Source organism: Nylanderia fulva, unplaced genomic scaffold, assembly GCF_048542155.1.
Source record: "Nylanderia fulva isolate GAGA-0341 unplaced genomic scaffold, ASM4854215v1 Scaffold9, whole genome shotgun sequence".
Taxonomy (NCBI): Eukaryota; Metazoa; Arthropoda; class Insecta; order Hymenoptera; family Formicidae; genus Nylanderia; species Nylanderia fulva.
The window spans coordinates 1,277,232-1,295,250 of NW_028191026.1; the positions used below are offsets into that span (position 1 = coordinate 1,277,232).

Genomic DNA, 18,019 nt, shown 5'->3' on the forward strand with positions numbered 1-18,019 from the left:
TGTCATATTATTACAGACCTTTGCCAAGATGATTGTTCGTCTTGAGATCCTTTCACTCGAGATCCTTTTCTGATGTCCCATCATTGACAGCATGCTAAAAAGAAAAAATACATATACAATATTTTAATATAAAGAATAATGCAAATGATAATGCTCTCTTAAAATCTTTTTAAAATAAACATTATTCTTTAATTAATATGCACCTCCTAACCAGATGATTCTATACCTAATTTTTAATATTTATAATATTTTTAATAATACCTAATTTTTAATATTTTTTAGTCAATATTCTTTAACAATAATGTGGCTAAAACGCTCTTATCGTAAATAACAAGGATAGAGAATGTACCGCTGTGAAGAGCCAAATATAATACTTAGCAATTCGCTAAGACGAGGAACAATCTCTAAATTGAGATTTAAATTCCTCTTCCCTTTACCTCCCTAAAATTGATGTAGACGAGAAAAATATATCGGTCCGAAAAAATATATAAATTCAAAATATATAAAAAATATATAAATTAAAACTAAACAAAAAAAATTGGAAGAACACTTTTTTTAAACGTAACATTCCTGGAGAAACCTATAAATATATCGGTCCGAAAAAGTCGCCTGAATCGGGACTTTCGAGCTCTCGATAGGGATTTTTTTTTATTGTAATAATAAATATATTGTATAATAAATATATCCGTCGCGAAAAAAAAGATCGAGTAGTGGATTTCAGTGACCAGGATTTAAATAAGTGTCGAGAGTGCGAAAGTAAAAGTGTAAGAAACGTGAAAAGACTTCTTGCTGACGTTGCTGCACGCTTCTTTCATCGCTTCTTTAACGCACACGAGGCACGACTGATGGAGAAAATAATCGGCCGACGAGGTAAATACCTAGTAATTTCCATGAGAGAGAAAGAGACAGACTCTCTCTTGCCACGCCAAATATATCGAATAGCAACGAGCGAGCATTTTTTTTCGCCCTCGGAATGCATGAAATTTGCTAACCGGAATGCTTTTTTCACGCTTCAGGAATGATAAAATTTTTTTGACACTGTCAACTAACTGCGCTTTTATCATGGAAGTATGTAAAAAATTTTTAATTCTTGCGTTTAACATCAAAAATGTTTATTAATTTTAATTAATTGTACCATTCTAGTTTTTCATTTGAAAAGGACCAAAAACAGATAGTCGAAACGTTGTGGAAATAAAATAAAAATTTTCTTAGCTAGTTTGGGTCGAATTAAATATATCGTTCCTATTATATTTGGCTCTTCACATGCAGCGATACATTCTCTATCCTCAATATTCTTTAGTATATTAATTACGATCTGGAGTTGACGCAATAAAATACAAATCTTATAAGTATCTTTAATTTATTGACAAATCTATCCTACTTTGCATAGCGGAAGCTTAAAGTCTCGTCAACTGTGTGTTCAAAGAAAGAGAGATGAATTATTTATATATTGTAATAAGAAACCTGTCATATCGGTATAATATGTATAATGTACATAGTGAAACATTGTTTCATTCTTAAAAGCACATGTGTGATAGATACTTTTTGTAAAATCAACGTCAAGTAAAAATAAATTTATAAAGAAACCCTACGTGGATGCGCGCGATTATATATAAACTATGGTTAATCGTAAAAATGTGAGCTTATACCAGTCAATATAGCTAATTGCTTGTCGAGCAAGATTGCTCTTTGCATCATCATTTTAATTCACCGAATTTTTATTATATACATCATTTTAATTTCTGAATTTTTATTATGTACTAGACAACATAAGCGCGTGCTTCGCGGAAAAGCAGCAACAATATTTGCGATAATCAACTTTTCATGTCTTCCTTAGAAAGGGATGAAAGAAAAACAAAACATGAAATAGAACAATAACATATAACATATAGTTATAAAATTACAAGTTATTAATTATATATGTGAAACGAAAAGATAACAAAAATAGAGATAGAACGAAACTATAGTGAAGAACAGAAGTGAAGACGTAATGGTTAAAGATATAGTTAATGTGAAATTTATTTATAATCAACTTTTCAATAGAAAGTCGAAATAATAACAAAAAATAAATGTTTTCTAAAAGAATTTTCAAATATAGCATAATTGATTAGAATTATTTTTTTATTTCCATTATTGCTCAAAGCTACAAGATGCAAAAATCATTTCTCATTTATGTTATATAGCTGCATGCTATATATATATTTATATGTCAATAATTTCTAGCATATTTTATTAAATATGTATTTAATATTCATAACCTGCTGTATCTTGAATATTCATAATCCTTCAATATTCATATGTAATTAATAAATAATATTAATATATATCACAGAGAATTTCTTCGTAAAAAAATAAAATAACAAAATTATAAAATTATATATATATATATATATTATTATAAAGTTATATATATTATATATTATAAAATTATATGTATATAGAACGTTTCTATATGGAATGTCAAAATGCAATAATTTAAAATCCATTTAACGATATGTTTTTAAGTATCTTTGATAACTCTTATTTAGATAATATTTAAAAAACCAGATAATATTTACATATCATTAGTGCGTGAATATAATTGTTATGTGACAAATATGTAAGGGAAAAATTCTGCATTTTATGCAAGATACAAATTAAAATGTAAAATTATATCCATTTGAATCCTATATAAAGCAATAAACAGTGTGATTCAAAACAAATTTATACTAAGCAATTAATCTGTGTATCATACTTTTATTAATGCTAAATACAAAAAATGTTTTAAAAGTTAGAAAAAAATGCTAATAGATATGTATATAGGTATATCGTTACAATTTGCTCAATAAAGTTTATAAATGTTTGATTTCCTCTATTGAAAATCTTGTGTTCCTGAAATTATTAATCGATTAAATGTCTCAGTCGTTATTAAAAATTAAAATGCATTATATTGCTGTTAAAATAATGTTTTAAAAAATCTGACAAAAATAACAAAAATATTGAACTGTTCATTTTATGATTTCCTGTCTGATTCTCAACGATTGTTGATTAATGGCTATTATAATCTTGTTTTGGATTAAAAATTAGAAATTATACAAATATTAGATTTTGCCATAATAATTTGGTAGAAAATTTTATATAATTAAATTTTTAATTATAAATTCAAAACTTGATGCTACAGATACAAGATAATAATCTCTGTACTTATTCATGATAACATGTAACAGAGCCACACAAGTATACAATAAGTATACTCAGTTCTTACATACATACATAGCATTGAACTCTCGTAATTATGTTATTCTAAATATAAAAATAAATATTTTTCTAAATTATACTTTGATTGTGAATCGAATATGTTAAGTAAAATATTTGGTGATCTTTTTTTTTAAAAAATGAATTTTAAAATATTGATTGCTCAATCTTCTCACATTGTTCTGACAGCCGTTCGTCGCGTATATCGAAAATAATTACAACAAAATGACCGGTGGCGAGAGAAGGGAAGACAAGATATATATATATATATGACCTCTTGTCTTCCATTCTCTTGCCACCGGTCATTTTGTTGTAATTATTTTCGATATACGCGACGAACGGCTGTCAGTTTGCTCGTGACGTATAAAAATATTGTTATATATATATAACAATATTTTTATACGTCACGAGCAAACTGTAGTGTCGATTTTGTGAGCTTCTTTTGACGTTTCCTCGTCTTCCTAAAGGCGATTAAAAACGAATTACTCGTACGTGTGCTCATATGTGTGTGTGTGCTCATATGAGCACACGTACGAGTAATTCGTTTTTAATCGCCTTTAGGAAGACGGGAAAACGTCGAAAGAAGCTCACAAAATTGACACTACAGTTTGCTCGTGACGTATAAAAATATTGTTATTCATTAACATTATTCAGATCAGAAAGCATGATGATTCGAGAAATTTGGATGCATTTTTTTAGATATCTTTATCCATCTCAAATATATTAAAACTCATATATATATATAATTTATCACACACACAATAATGAATAATTAAATAAAATAAACTAAAATAAATTAATAATAAACTGTATTTATTTCTCGAACGACTATACTGCATTAAAGATTCTGTGTTTTTGTGAATGATTGTAAATTTCGAAATTCATTAAAAATAGGTACGTAATGGCGGAACTATGCATCGTTGACCGAGAATAGAACCTTGAAAGAAATCGAGGAACATTTCGCCGGTACACGCAAAATTTGTGGGACCGATCTAGGAAGAAGCAGCGTGTTATCAAGGAGAAAATGGAACGAATCCGGCGATCATGCATAATGAAAATATCGAGAGTAGGTTGTAAATTTGCAAATCAAATTAATAATTTAACATATTGCATTTCGGATATGTTTTACTCATCGCGGAAATTATTGAAATTATTTCGAGTATTCTCTGTTAAAGATCACATAGATGATTAGTTATGCAAAGCGAAATTCCACATTTTTAAATAGTTTTATACGATATTGAATGATAATTGAATGATAATCAAACAAATAACGCGTGTAATTAAATTCATATTCGATTTATTTTCTGTTATAAGTTTGTGGAAAAAATGCGCCAGTCGCTTAAATTTCTTATAAAATGTATGATGAATTTGTGATTACTAATATAATATTATTCTCTAAAAATTTCTGCTTGCTCAACTATAAAACAATAATGTGTAAGCAAGGAAAGAAGCATTTTCCGCAGTTTCGCATTTCAATTACTATAAATATAAACACTGAAAAATAATCTTCGTGTTTATTCGAGACAATATAAACACGAACAGATATTTAGCTCACACAGTATTGAAAATTGATCTAATTGAAATGGATATTGGTTACTTGATCACTCTACACCCGATATAAAGCATTAAAAAAAATTTTAATTTAAAAGAAAAATAAAACATGAAGAGAAAAAATATATTTTTAGCCATTAGTTCTTTATTTCTATACTTTATTAGTTTTTTCTGTCACTTTCATTTCACATATATGATTAATAACTTATAATTGTATGACAATATGTTTTTGTTCCTCTTCATGTTTTATTTTTTTTTAATTAAATTTTTTTTTAACTATAATTAATGATTGAATTTTATCTGTAATCGATTTTTTTATTGACGGCAAAATAATAACACAAAAAATGTTTCCGAGAAAAATGTTCAAACCTAATGTCAATTGCGAAGGAGAATACAATCTGGGACACGTAGCGGCATATTATTATCGTTTCGCAACGGTACCACGTGCCGATGTGTGTTATCTATTAATGGTCAATATTTATAGCAATTAACACATATTACTCGTAATTTCTATTTAGAAAAGTAATAAATGTTGTATTAAGATAATATGGTTATAAAAAGAACTATTTTTTTATCTCCATATATTGCTACAAAGTTGGAAGATTCCAAATAATTATTTCTTATCTATGTTATTCATATATGCACGCATACATCCATATACGCATACATTCATATTTTTTATTTCTGATCTGTTTAATTAAATATTTGCTCTTTAATATTCATAAGCATAGATATGAAATAATTAATGTAATTAATAAATACAATAATCTCGCGGAAAGCTTCTTTGCAAAAAAATTAAATAAAAATATAAAATTACATAGAATGTATCTGCATACAAGGATGCGACGATTTCAAAACTCTTTAATGATATGATATGTTCAAATATCTTTGATAACTGTTATTCCAGATAACGTTTAAAAAATCAAGTAGATATTTGCATGACATTCGTGCGTAAATAAAATCGTTACGTGACAGGTCATATAATGAAAAAATGTTGCATTTCATGCAAAATAAATGAAGGATACCTACTTGCAAATTCAAATGCAAAGCGATATCCAATTTTAATCTCATATAAAGCAAAAAATAATGTGATTCAAAATAAATTGATATAAATGTAATTAGAAGTCTATCATACTTGTTAATGCTGGATGCAAATAAATGCATTAATTATTATTAGAAAAAGAACATGGCGAATTTATCGTCATAATTTATGTATATTTATTTAAATATTTGATTTCCTCTATTGAAAATCTTCTTTTCAAATTAACTTGTCTTGGAAAAAATATTCTATTATATTACTTAGAAAGTTTCCAGTATGATTAAAATTTTAACATATGAATTCAAAACTTGATGATACAAGAAATTAGTATCTCTATACTTATTCGTGATTAATAGCAGAATCACGCAAGTTGTAATAAGTATTTACAGTTCTTACATGCATAAAATATAGCATTAAATGCTTCGTGATTATACAATAATATAATTATATAAATGTAATTACATCAATTTCGAAAGAGACAATCCTTTTTTATGAAAATAAATTCGTAACTTATAACGATTTTACAATCGATCTATATTGCCCTACGTATAAAAATATATATTTTTAAATTACATCTGGTGAATGTCATTCGAACAGAGAAAAATGTTCAGAAAATTATTTGACAATCTTTTTCATATTAATTCAAATAAATTTTATACAATCTTGTTGCATTAAAATGTATTCTGATAGATTGAACCAGTAATTCTCGTTCATTTTCGAACTGCATTTTTGTTAATGCAACCAATTCTTTTTCCAATGCGGAAAATCCACGAATTACTTAATCCTATCACCTATCCTGTTATTCTGACAGCTCATCATCGCGTGCATGTACAGCGGATATAATTACGGCAAAATGACCGGAGGTGAGAGAAGAGAAGGGAAGAGGTCAATACGTATGATTACACGTACGTGTACCGATTCGCCTCCAATCTCCGTTAGGAGGAAGGTAGATGTCGAAGGAGGGAGCTCACAAAATCGAAAGTGCAGCTCGCCCGCGGCTTTCGCGCTGCGCGTCGTTTAGTCCATCGCATCGCGGCGTCCCGATCTAATATAATAATGTAAACCGGCAATCTTCGGACGCTTTCCGCATCCACTGAGCGCGAAATATTTTTCCTTACGCGACGAGACATTTTTCTCAGTGAATAATTTCAATTTTTCGCTCTTTCCCGCGCTTCTCTGGATTGTAATGCAAGACTTTGGAAAATAGAAACAGTCTAGAGACTTTTAGAACCGCCACGCCTTTGTGAGATTTTTTATGAAAAATTTAAATAAATGAGAATAGAGGAAAAAAGTGCGACTGTGTTTGGCAAAAGCAATATATTTTTTCGACAGAATTATAAGTTAATTTTTGACGAGAAAACTGGTATAATTTATATCGTGACACTTGTAGCGCAATACTGGACTTGAGACGCTTAAATTCAATGAAGTAGCGCTATAAAAAAAGAGAGTTAAGCGTCATGACATTACGAAAAAACTGATTAATTTTTTCTGCGGTGGAAGAAGCTTTGAAAAAATTGTTCATATTTTTACAATCAGACACGAAAATCACACAGTCGAACTCATCGCGAGCGGAAGAAACCTGTATGACAAGTAGATGCATCAAGGTACTTACCAAAAACTCGTTCTCCATACACGATCAGATATTTTAATGCAATTTATTGTAATTCATTAATTTTGTTTACGGTTAAAAGAGCACGATGATCTAAGACACTATCTATAAATTTTTTGAAGTAGGTATATTTACATATCTCAAATATATTAATAAAATTAATCAAAGAAGATAAATTAAAATAGATGAAAAATCATCTGTCCTACACTGAAAATTTTATTGCGAAGATTACACAAATCCACAAATATCTTAATGCAATTTATTGTAATTCATTAATTTTGTTTATGGTTAAAAGAGCACGATGATCTAAGACACTATCTATAAATTTTTTGAAGTAGGTATATTTACATATCTCAAATATATTAATAAAATTAATCAAAGAAGATAAATTAAAACAGATAAAAAAATCATCTGTCCTACACTGAAAATTTTATTGCGAAGATTACACAAATCCACAGATATCTTAATGCAATTTATTGTAATTCATTAATTTTGTTTATGGTTAAAAGAGCACGATGATCTAAGACACTATCTATAAATTTTTTGAAGTAGGTATATTTACATATCTCAAATATATTAATAAAATTAATCAAAGAAGATAAATTAAAACAGATAAAAAATCATGTGTCCTACACTGAAAATTTTATTGCGAAGATTACACAAATCCGCAGAATAAATTTCCATTAATGTTTCTTGACTAATAAGCTATACTTCTTAGTCTCTAGCGTGCTATTTATATGCAAATTACACTTCCGTACACTTTTCAAAATCGCACGCTTATCAAATGTAAACACAGATATTGAAGTAACAACGAACCGAGCATACACAACCGGTTTGCATAAATCCAATTCCTCCGACTTCTTAGAAATGCGTCCATACAACTCGGAACTTATTGCAATTCTCTTCTTTTCTTTCGCTGCTTTCGATTCTTTTCTCGCGCCATATTTTCGAGGAAATCGGAATCGGTGACTTTATTGCAAAAATCTAATTTTACATAGTTCTTCGAAAGGAGGTCATCCTAGTACCGACACTGTCGTCCTTCGACATGCTACGAAGAATCTGGTACGCGTGAAACCACAAGCGACTCACGTGCCCTAAAGACCCGAAGATTGAATCGCAAGCTGATCGAGATGGCAGCATCCGAGTGCGTGGAAAACGAAAAGAGGTTCGTCATCAGTTTTGTATTTTGCGTACAAACGACTCGTAAGAGATTCCGAGCGCATATTCCTTTACACAATCGCGACATCGCTGCGAAATTCTTTCTCGTATGAAAAGAATGTTGTTAAAAAGAGCTTATTCTTTCTGCACGTGAATATTTATGATTATAATAAATCATTCTTTTACGAGGCTTAAACCTCCTCGTAAAAGAAACTGTATGTAAGTATTATGAATGAGAATCTCCAGAAAACAATATATTTTGTTCTAAATCGTATAACTTTAATTTGTGAAAAAGAAGAGAGAAAGAACATTTTATTATTTTTTACACAAATTCGTAAAGCTTCTATAAAAATAGAACTTTTAATCTTATCTTACGAAATATTAGATTTTGTGTTAAATTTCGAGGCTGATCTGTAACTATAAGACCTCTTTGCTATTATTTTTTTAGAAAAAAATTTTAAGTTTTTATCTAATTAAATAAAGTATTATGCTTCTTTTTTTAAACGACATTTCTCGAACGACATGAGAATTTTCTTCTAAAAATTAATTACGCTAAATAATCCGTTAGATCTTATTCGTATTGCCTAGCTCAACTACTTCGTATTAATTGAGAACGTTTTAATTAATGCAAATATTCAGGATATATATATATTAAAAAAACTTGCAGCTTTAATAATCTGCAAACAAAAACAAATCGCTTTCTCGAAGAGATTAACTAGAACGTCGGTTTATCAACTTTCACAACCAGTTCTCAATCGCAAATGTATGTAAAATTAATTCGACCTCAAACTAACGGATACAAAGAATTAAAAATTTGAACGAGCACCGATGTCGACATCTTATAGATTTCAAGGCGAATTCCGTGACAGAGAAACGTGTTAGTGACATAATTTGCCGGTTTTTACAAAATTAAACTTCGTGGCCATGCATGACAAATTATGGTTTTACGATTATGTACATACGTATATTACAAAGGAAATGACAAAATATTACTATCTTTAATTCTTTCTTGCTCAACATATTATTGCGTAAGAGTTATCCGAAATTTGACATGTAAATTGAAATATCATGTCAATAAATTGGAATGAAATTCATTATTATATAATATTAATCACGAATTCAGTCATTGTCTACTCTTTGTTACTTGTTCCACTCGGTTCACCTAAACTCTGCTAGTAATTCTTTTTTAATCGAAATGATATAATCATCTGATTAATAGATAATTAATTAATTTCAAAACATAAAAAAATGGAATATTGATAAGAACAGTAAATATCAATAAATTAAAAAAAAAGCAATGCACAAATAACTGTTGCATCTTTCGTAAATTATTTTAATTATGTACATATATCAGTTTATATATTCGCGATTCCCTAAAATTTATAATTAAAATTTTATGATCGCATTTATATCATGTTCGTAATAAACGTATGTATATTTTTATTTTTGTTGATTGACTATGTTAGAAAAAGCTAGCTAACGCTAATAAGTTTACAATTAATCAATAAAACTGTAGGGGCATTAAGGAAATTGCAGGAAGTCAGATATTATTATTAAATTCCCATTCGCATAATCCCTAACGATCCTAACAATTTTCTCTTTTTTGTTCACATATATTATTCTGGCATACGTCATTATATACTTACGTAACATATACATATTTTGTCGAAAGAATAAAAACCCGAGTCACAATCGAATGCACCCATGAACTTATTATTTATTAGTGCAATTAAAATGCAAAATTAAAAATTATTCTCGTACAAGTTTAACATTACTGCAAAAAAACTCTTTCCTTCAAGAACATTGTTGAAACATTAACTGTTTTACTCTGATCGTAAAATCATTAGACAAATTATTATATTTCCTATACTGATTATTCATTTTTAAATGCTTCGTAATGAATGACCGATGAATTAAATTCAGAAAAAAATTATTTGTTTATTACTCATATTGTAAAACATAGATTAGATAACGAAACTGTAAATTATCCAATAAATAACCCATGCAATTCTAATGTTAATGCAATTCGAGTGACGCGCTACCAATTAAAGATCATTAATTGCAATAGAAAGGCAATAATCGTATCTGCCATTTTACAAGTGGGTCACTAGCCGACAATCTTATTGCATTAATGCCGCCTTTATGCGTCGAGACTCGTTAATACTCTCTACGTCAATCAGACACATCGTGTCTGCGAAAGCTTCTTTGCATTCGATCAGGTGCGACGATGGGAAATCTCATTAATACAATAATTGTTTCATCGACACTGTTAAGCAACATCCGACAACTGTCACGAAGTTTTCATTTAGTGCGGCGCGTTCGAAAAGTCCGGAAAAGAGCTCTTTTGCGGGTTTGGCTCAATTATTGTGCGACACATAATGACGTAAGTGCATAACGACACTACTTATATGTCAATGATAAGGATGAGACACGTATCTATTCTCGTTTTTCACGAACAGACATCACGCAAGGAACTATAACTGTCGGATAATAGAAAGATTATAGAGTTTATCTGCGAAAAAAAAAATGAAAAATACAAGTAACACGAAATATTCTCTGCACGTATTTCGTGATATTTTTACCTCATAAATGTTCTAAAATTCCTGGATGTATAAACTTAGCAGATGGAGTTTTTCTTACAATTAGTGGAACAAAATTTCGCGAATATATGTATGTTAAAAATATTATACAGTAAATTAAGGACGAGAGATATTCGTTAAAAATATTATTTATTAAAATATTATTAAAAATATAATTATATTGTTAAAAATATTATACAGTAAATTTTAAAGAGAGATATTCGCGTTCGGCTCTAAACGAATTTCCCGATAATTTATCTAACGTTACGAATGCTTTAGGATGCACATTTTCTTTTGAAAGTAAACATTGCACAAACGGTAAAACATTCGAATATAATAAAAATTCGAATAGCAGAGATTCCACCATATTTTAACGTCATTATTATGTTATTTACAAAGTAAACACACCGTGCATTAATAGTGAAATGTAATAACTCAACGTCGCTGGGAATCGAATGGCTCGCGAATAATCGTCTCTATATAAGCACTATCTTCAGACAAAATCTGTTTCCTTCTCTGCATTTAATGTCGTTGGATAATTAATATCCTACAAAAGTGAAGCGGTGTTAAAGTCGACGCGACGAAAGACACTTAATTGTCAGAAGCGCATCCGAGTTTGATTGCAAATATCATCAAGTACCGATTAATAAATTTCTCGACGTGTCAAGAACGTCCAATTAAAAATGTTACATAACTAGAATTTTTTAAACCATACTTGACTCGTCTGCGCGTTTATTTTCCAAACAGAATTTTAAATTAATGTTGGAAATAATTAACATTTAAAAATTATGACGAACGAGACTTATCATCAATCTGAAGTAATCGTTGGATAAACTGTCGAAGAAAAACCGCGCGTTTGCAAAATTTATGTGTCACATCTCATACTTATTTTGTAAATTTGCGTATTTTTATTTTTTATTGTGCATATATAAGAGGCCTCTTGGTAGAAATAGTAAAAGTGCGAGAGTGTATGCGAGAAACACACATTTTCATGCTCGGACAGGTGGCAAATTGAGATCGCGTTACATGGTCGGTCGTGTTACATCATCGTCAGGTTCATTTCATTCAGAATGATGGAATGACACGCATCCGCGAGCGACGTGCCTTACTTAAATCCCGAAGTGGTACATTCATTCCCACGACTTAATATGGAAAAAAGAGAGGAATTATTGCAAAGTATATGCAGGCGCGAAAGACCGATTAAGGAAAGAATGTTTTACCGCGGCCTTGCGTAAATAATCCATTCGCACTAATCGTCGTATTGTTTGCCGGTACTTCGTGCGATGCCTAGCGGTTTCAAACTGACATGATTGGACACAAAAGGTGCCTCAATCGTCATCGTGTTTATGTAATCATCGCGCGTGTTCTTTAACGTTTGCGCAACGTAACATGTGGATCATCGTAAATTGGTTTGGCAATTTCCGCGAAAACTCACATCGGCATTATCGAATTATTTTAATCTCTTAATCACAGAAAGATCTTATCATCTACGCACTCTTCCTTTATTTATAAATTGTAAATAATTTCATAATATTCAATATACATTCACATCTTTCACAGATATCTTTTGCATTATAATTTATAGTATTAGATACCTATTAAAATATTTTTTCACGAAATAATTAACAAAGTGAAGGCAAATATGTTATAATGTCGCATAACTAAAAAAAAAAAGAATCGACAAGTCTTCTCGGTTTTAATTTTCTGTCAAAATTATTGTAAAATAATTTACTTTAATGAATAAATATTATATACAAAAAAGTGTGTGTATAATTTAAGAAATATAAAAAAATCAATATGAAATTGCAGTCGCCGAGTTTGTTAATGACCAACGACATCTCAAAAATAAATTGATTGAAAAATTGATCAGTCGTTTATTGACGTATAAAAAGTAACTTACGATAAATTTAAATTTTTTTGGTCAATTGCATCATTAAATAACTCTATCTCAGAATCGCTGTAGAGATTGTCGCCGAAAGCAATGCGATTACATCAAGTGAAAGGCGTTGTAAATGGATCGTCATTATGCTTCAGCAAGGTGGAAAGATTGCGTTTCAGTAAACTCGTGTACTTTTCTCAATAGAGAAATTACACGAAGTGTCATATATTGTTATCTTTATTCTATTTTGATTTGCATATATATGAGTCTACGTGTAATTATCTTCTATCTTTATTCATTGCATTGAAAATGTGATAATATATTCTAAAATCATTTATTATATGTAAATATATGTTTCTTGTTAGATTTGTCATCCAATTAATTGCATAATCGATACTAGTTTAATCTATAATAGCAGTATATCTTTAGTAAGATAATTTCTTATAGCTTGTGTGTCTAATTAATTATATATGCGTGTTTAATCGTCTAGCAAATAAATTCATTTGACATCGCGAATTTGTGAGACTTCTATTCCGACCATCTGAGTTATGTAAATTCTATTTGAGGTCATTTATTTGACTGATTGAGAGTTCAATGTGGTGCACGTAGACTTTTAAAGATCTTTAAAGTATGCTAAGTTCTCTAACAATAAGATTTACTGTAGCGCCAAATAGTTTTAGAGTAATTTTACAGTAATTTTAAATGGAAAAATTGCGTCGATATTGAAACAAAAGAATAAATATCTGAAAATTTATATAGAAAAACTTTGGAAACAATGAAATTTTTTTATTACATTCCTTCATCAATGAATAATATTGCCGTTATCTTCTACGAGAAACAAAATCTATTATTACGATACTGTTTTAAAGCGTGAGCAGTTATCGTTTTCACAAGTCATGCATTATAAATACTGGGTCTATATCTTTTATTAAGAGTTTAACGCATATAAATGTTTTATAAACTATTCTATATACACTAACATGTCTCTCTCTCTCTCTCTTTCTTTCAATAAAATTTTAATTGAATAATTGATGCGGCTATAACTTTTAAAAATCTGTACTTCAATAAATATCAAAAATTATGAATATCAAAATTAATCTTCTTATTTATTAATAATTATGATTAATCCTTGTGTTAAGGAAATATTGCAAATATCGATTCTCCATAATTATATCATTATAATGTATTTTTTTATCAGTACGTGCATTACAATTATGCAGCTTTTCTATTTGCATTTTAGGAATGATGACAAATCAGTCGAAGTAGTGTACATTTCCAAACTTCGACAAGCAGTACCACAATGCTGCGCCGTCGCTGCCAAAAATTTACTGCTGCTCACTTTCGGATCAACCTTAGGATTCGTGACTATCCTTATTCCAGCATTAGAGAAAGAAGATTCGGATATCAAAGTCACAACAGAAGAATTAACGTGGATTAGTAAGAATCAGTTTATAAATTCAGTATTGAGAATAGTGTAGAATTTTTCAAAGTCTTTCCTTCGAAACAAATGTACATAGAATTAAAAAAAAAAATCTAATTTTGTTTTTTTATAAAATAATTTTCGCAATTTAAAATTCAAATTCATGTCTCCAATAATTAATATTAAAAATATATGTATAAATATACTTATATTATAAATCATATCGATATATATATAAATTACACATGTTTAAATTATTTTAATTTACATTTAATTATTATACACCAATTATTTTTGATGATGTAATCATCATACATATTTAATAATTATGTATTATATTAAAATTTTCTCTCTATTTCATAATAAATTTATTTAATAAATCATTTTATTGATATTTTTAATTATTAATATGTATTCCCCTTTTCGCAGGCAGTTTGAACTTGTTCCTCGTGCCGATCGGTTGCCTCGTAAGCGGACCGTTGTCACAGTATTTGGGCAGGAAACGAACAATGATGTTGACAAATATACCGTTCGTGATTGCCTGGCTGATATATTATTACGCCAGTAATCCTGGCATGTTATTTGCCGCACTAGCAATGACAGGTCTGACGGGTGGCTTCTTGGAGGCGCCTGTCCTGACCTACGTAGCCGAAGTTTGTCAGCCCAAGTTGCGCGGAATGCTCTCGGCGACCTCCTCGATGGCAGTCATCCTGGGTGTCTTCACGCAAATGTTGAGTGGCAGTCTGGCCCACTGGAGAACGGTGGCGATCATCAACTTGGTTTATCCGGTCGTCTGTTTTCTCGCTTTGTGTTTGGTGCCCGAGAGCCCGCACTGGCTCGCAGGTGATGTCTCGCCAATTATTTATGTTTTTTAAAAATATTCTAATAAATATTTTTATTAAAAATATGTATTAAAATATTAAAAAAAATAAATATAAATAAAATAGAAATATCTCAAACATTTACTAAATATTAATGAATTCCAACTAATTTCACACCCCGATTATTCTCAGCTAAGGGTCGTTTCGCGGAATCGGAACAGGCTCTCTGCTGGTTGCGAGGTTGGGCGAGTCCGTCGCAGGTGCAGGACGAGTTTCAGACGATTTGCGAGACGGTCCAGAAGCGGGTCGACAACGCAGATTCCGAGAAGAAGGAAATCTGGCGATCGTATACTAAACGCACGTTTTATCGGCCTTTCATCCTGGTGAGCGCAGCCTTCTTCATCAGCTCTTTCGGCGGCACCTCGACCTTGCAGACCTTTGCCGTCCTTATTTTCGAGAAACTCCAGGCACCGATCGACAAATACACGGCCACGGTGTTTATGGGCGTCGCTCAATTGGTCGGTACCACAATCTGCGTGGTGACGATCCATTTCTTGGGAAAACGCAAATTGTCCTTCATATCGGTCACCGGGACCGGTCTGTGCTTCTTCATCACCGCTGTCTACGGTTATCTGAACGATGCCAAGTATTTTGACGGAGCCACATACGCCTGGTTGCCGACTACTCTCATGATTGGTGCGGCTTTCGTATCAAGCTTCGGAATCAGATTGCTACCTTGGGTTCTGATAGGCGAAGTGTATCCGGTCGAGGTGCGTGTGATTGTCTCTTTCTCACCAATGTTTGTCTTATTGATCTTATATAGAAATTAAATTAATATAAATTTAATTCAGACTGATTTTAAACATATCTATATAGACTTGTGCTTATACCGCATTATTGATTTAGCTTTGCGTTTCGTGAATAATTTGGAAATTTATATTGAAAATATAGGTGCGCAGCAGCGCAACCGGTGCTTCCGGGATGGTTGGTTACATTCTAGCATCGATCGCGAATAAAACCTTCCTCTACATGATAAGAGGCATAACACTATCCGGAACGTTTATCTTCAATTCTCTGGTAAACTTGGCCGGTCTGTGCTTCTTGTTCATAATGCTACCCGAGACCGAGAACAGAACCTTGATGGAGATCGAGGAACATTTCGCTGGTATACAGAATTTGAAGAATCGACCTAAGAAGGAGCAGCACGTCATCAAGGAGAAATGGGCGGTCGCGAATTCGGCGATCGTACACGACGAAAATATCGAGAGTAGATTGTAGAATTAAATTAATAATTTAGCAATGCGCGCTTTTTTCGGATATATCTTGCTCTTCGCGGAAATTATTCAAACTAGTTCAAGTATTCTCTGTTAAAAATCATATAGACAATGAATTACGTAATTCCGCTTTTTTTTAAACGGAATTTTACATAATCTTGGGTGATATAATTGAATGCAAAAAACTATGAGATGTGTAATTAAATACATTATGCGGTTTATTTTCTGCTGTAATGCGAACGAGGAAAGGAATTGTGCCTTAAAAAGAGCTGTTCTATGAATAATGTAATGCGATTCAAAGATAATAGATATGTAAAGATTGATTGATTGAAAAATAATATAGCGGAGAGAAGAAAGTTATATGACATATATGATATTAGACTCGTAAATTATGCGATTTTCTTAAAAAGATTTCTGCGAACAAATTGAAGTGACAATAATGTATTGACAATGTTAGAATTAACAGTCTTATTTATTTCATAAAAAGAAAATAGCTGCCACAAAGCGTTCCTAACTCTCGAGTAGAGAAATGCTCGAGAAAAAGATTTAAATTTGTTACTGCTTATAGAAGCTTTTTTATTTTTGTGAAGATTTACATATGTATTTTATTGAAATTATAATAGATATATTTTAATAGAGAGAAAGAGAAAGAAATAAAGATGTGTAACGTCTGATTGTAAGTAGAATTAAGGTTTCACTGTACTAAAAAATATAATTGTCATATATTGTTCATCTGTGATTTTTAATACTAAATATAAAAGATATATATTTCGATAAATCATAAAACTCATTAAATAATTTATTTATGCATTCTCGAGAGAATGACAAAATTTGAATAAAACATAATTAACAAACAGAAATGTTGTATATATTAGTTTTTATGCTTTTTTATAATTATACGTATTAAATAAAGAGCTTTGTTATATAATTTACATGCTTTATAAATGAGCAAATTAAAAAATAATCCATCCCTAAAAATTCTATTAAATATTTCACGTACTTAAATTCTTTTATTACTATAGTAATAATTTCATTATTTTAATATATAAATCGATTAAAAATAATGAAATAATATTCTAATAAGAGAGATTTAGTGTCGTTTAAATTATATAAAATTAAAATATAATTAATGGAGAGCATAATAATCAATAGAATAAGAGAGAACTCGTGGTTCTTCCTTTTTGCTGTAGATGGAACGCGTGATTGTCTTTATTTACGAGACATAGATTTATATCACTCACTTCTCACGCTACAAAAATAGTTGGATGACATATTCTGCTTATACTATGTACATATTAAGCATTATCATTGCACACGTCAAAATAGAAACATCTATTTATGCAGATTATCTAATGATCCATCACATCAAAATCTGTTTATTTTATCATTACAGATCCTTAAATAGAATTGAATTAATTATTTTTCATAGATAGAGAGAAAGAGATGAGAGATAAA

At 30.2% G+C, this 18,019-nt stretch overlaps 2 protein-coding genes across 7 annotated transcripts in view; one reads left to right on the top strand and one right to left on the bottom strand.

Moving 5' to 3' along the window:
- Positions 1-18,019, bottom strand: part of LOC114946631 (uncharacterized) — a 180,635-nt gene that overhangs the window by 91,936 nt on the left and 70,680 nt on the right. For 2 of the 5 annotated variants that reach the window (XM_085489649.1, XM_085489647.1), the window contains one exon: positions 19-94. The gene's annotated coding sequence lies outside the window, so the exon portion shown is untranslated. Of the gene's footprint in view, positions 1-18; positions 95-7,436; positions 7,599-8,249; positions 8,944-12,390; positions 12,458-18,019 lie in introns of those variants that run through there. The other 3 variants (XM_085489645.1, XM_085489646.1, XM_085489644.1) reach the window with 3 other exon arrangements.
- LOC114946625 (facilitated trehalose transporter Tret1) lies at positions 6,820-17,492 on the top strand. 2 transcript variants are annotated; one of them, XM_029323226.2, is made up of 6 exons: positions 6,820-7,428; positions 8,432-8,598; positions 14,290-14,486; positions 14,899-15,312; positions 15,483-16,060; positions 16,242-17,492. In XM_029323226.2, exons 2-6 carry the CDS (start codon positions 8,564-8,566, stop codon positions 16,566-16,568), a joined length of 1,551 nt encoding a protein of 516 aa, XP_029179059.1. In that variant the 5' UTR covers positions 6,820-7,428; positions 8,432-8,563; the 3' UTR covers positions 16,569-17,492. The 2 variants fall into 2 exon arrangements, with proteins under 2 accessions (XP_029179059.1, XP_029179060.1); XM_029323227.2 differs by lacking the exons at positions 6,820-7,428; positions 8,432-8,598 and adding an exon at positions 10,641-10,974.

Excerpts from the sequence above, each read along its gene's own strand:
- LOC114946625 (XM_029323226.2), top strand. The coding sequence starts at position 8,564 with ATGGCAGCATCCGAGTGCGTGGAAAACGAAAAGAG. Across the intron at positions 14,487-14,898 it reads AGAAGAATTAACGTGGATTA|GCAGTTTGAACTTGTTCCTC; the intron begins GTAAGAATCAGT and ends CCCTTTTCGCAG. Across the intron at positions 15,313-15,482 it reads GAGCCCGCACTGGCTCGCAG|CTAAGGGTCGTTTCGCGGAA; the intron begins GTGATGTCTCGC and ends GATTATTCTCAG.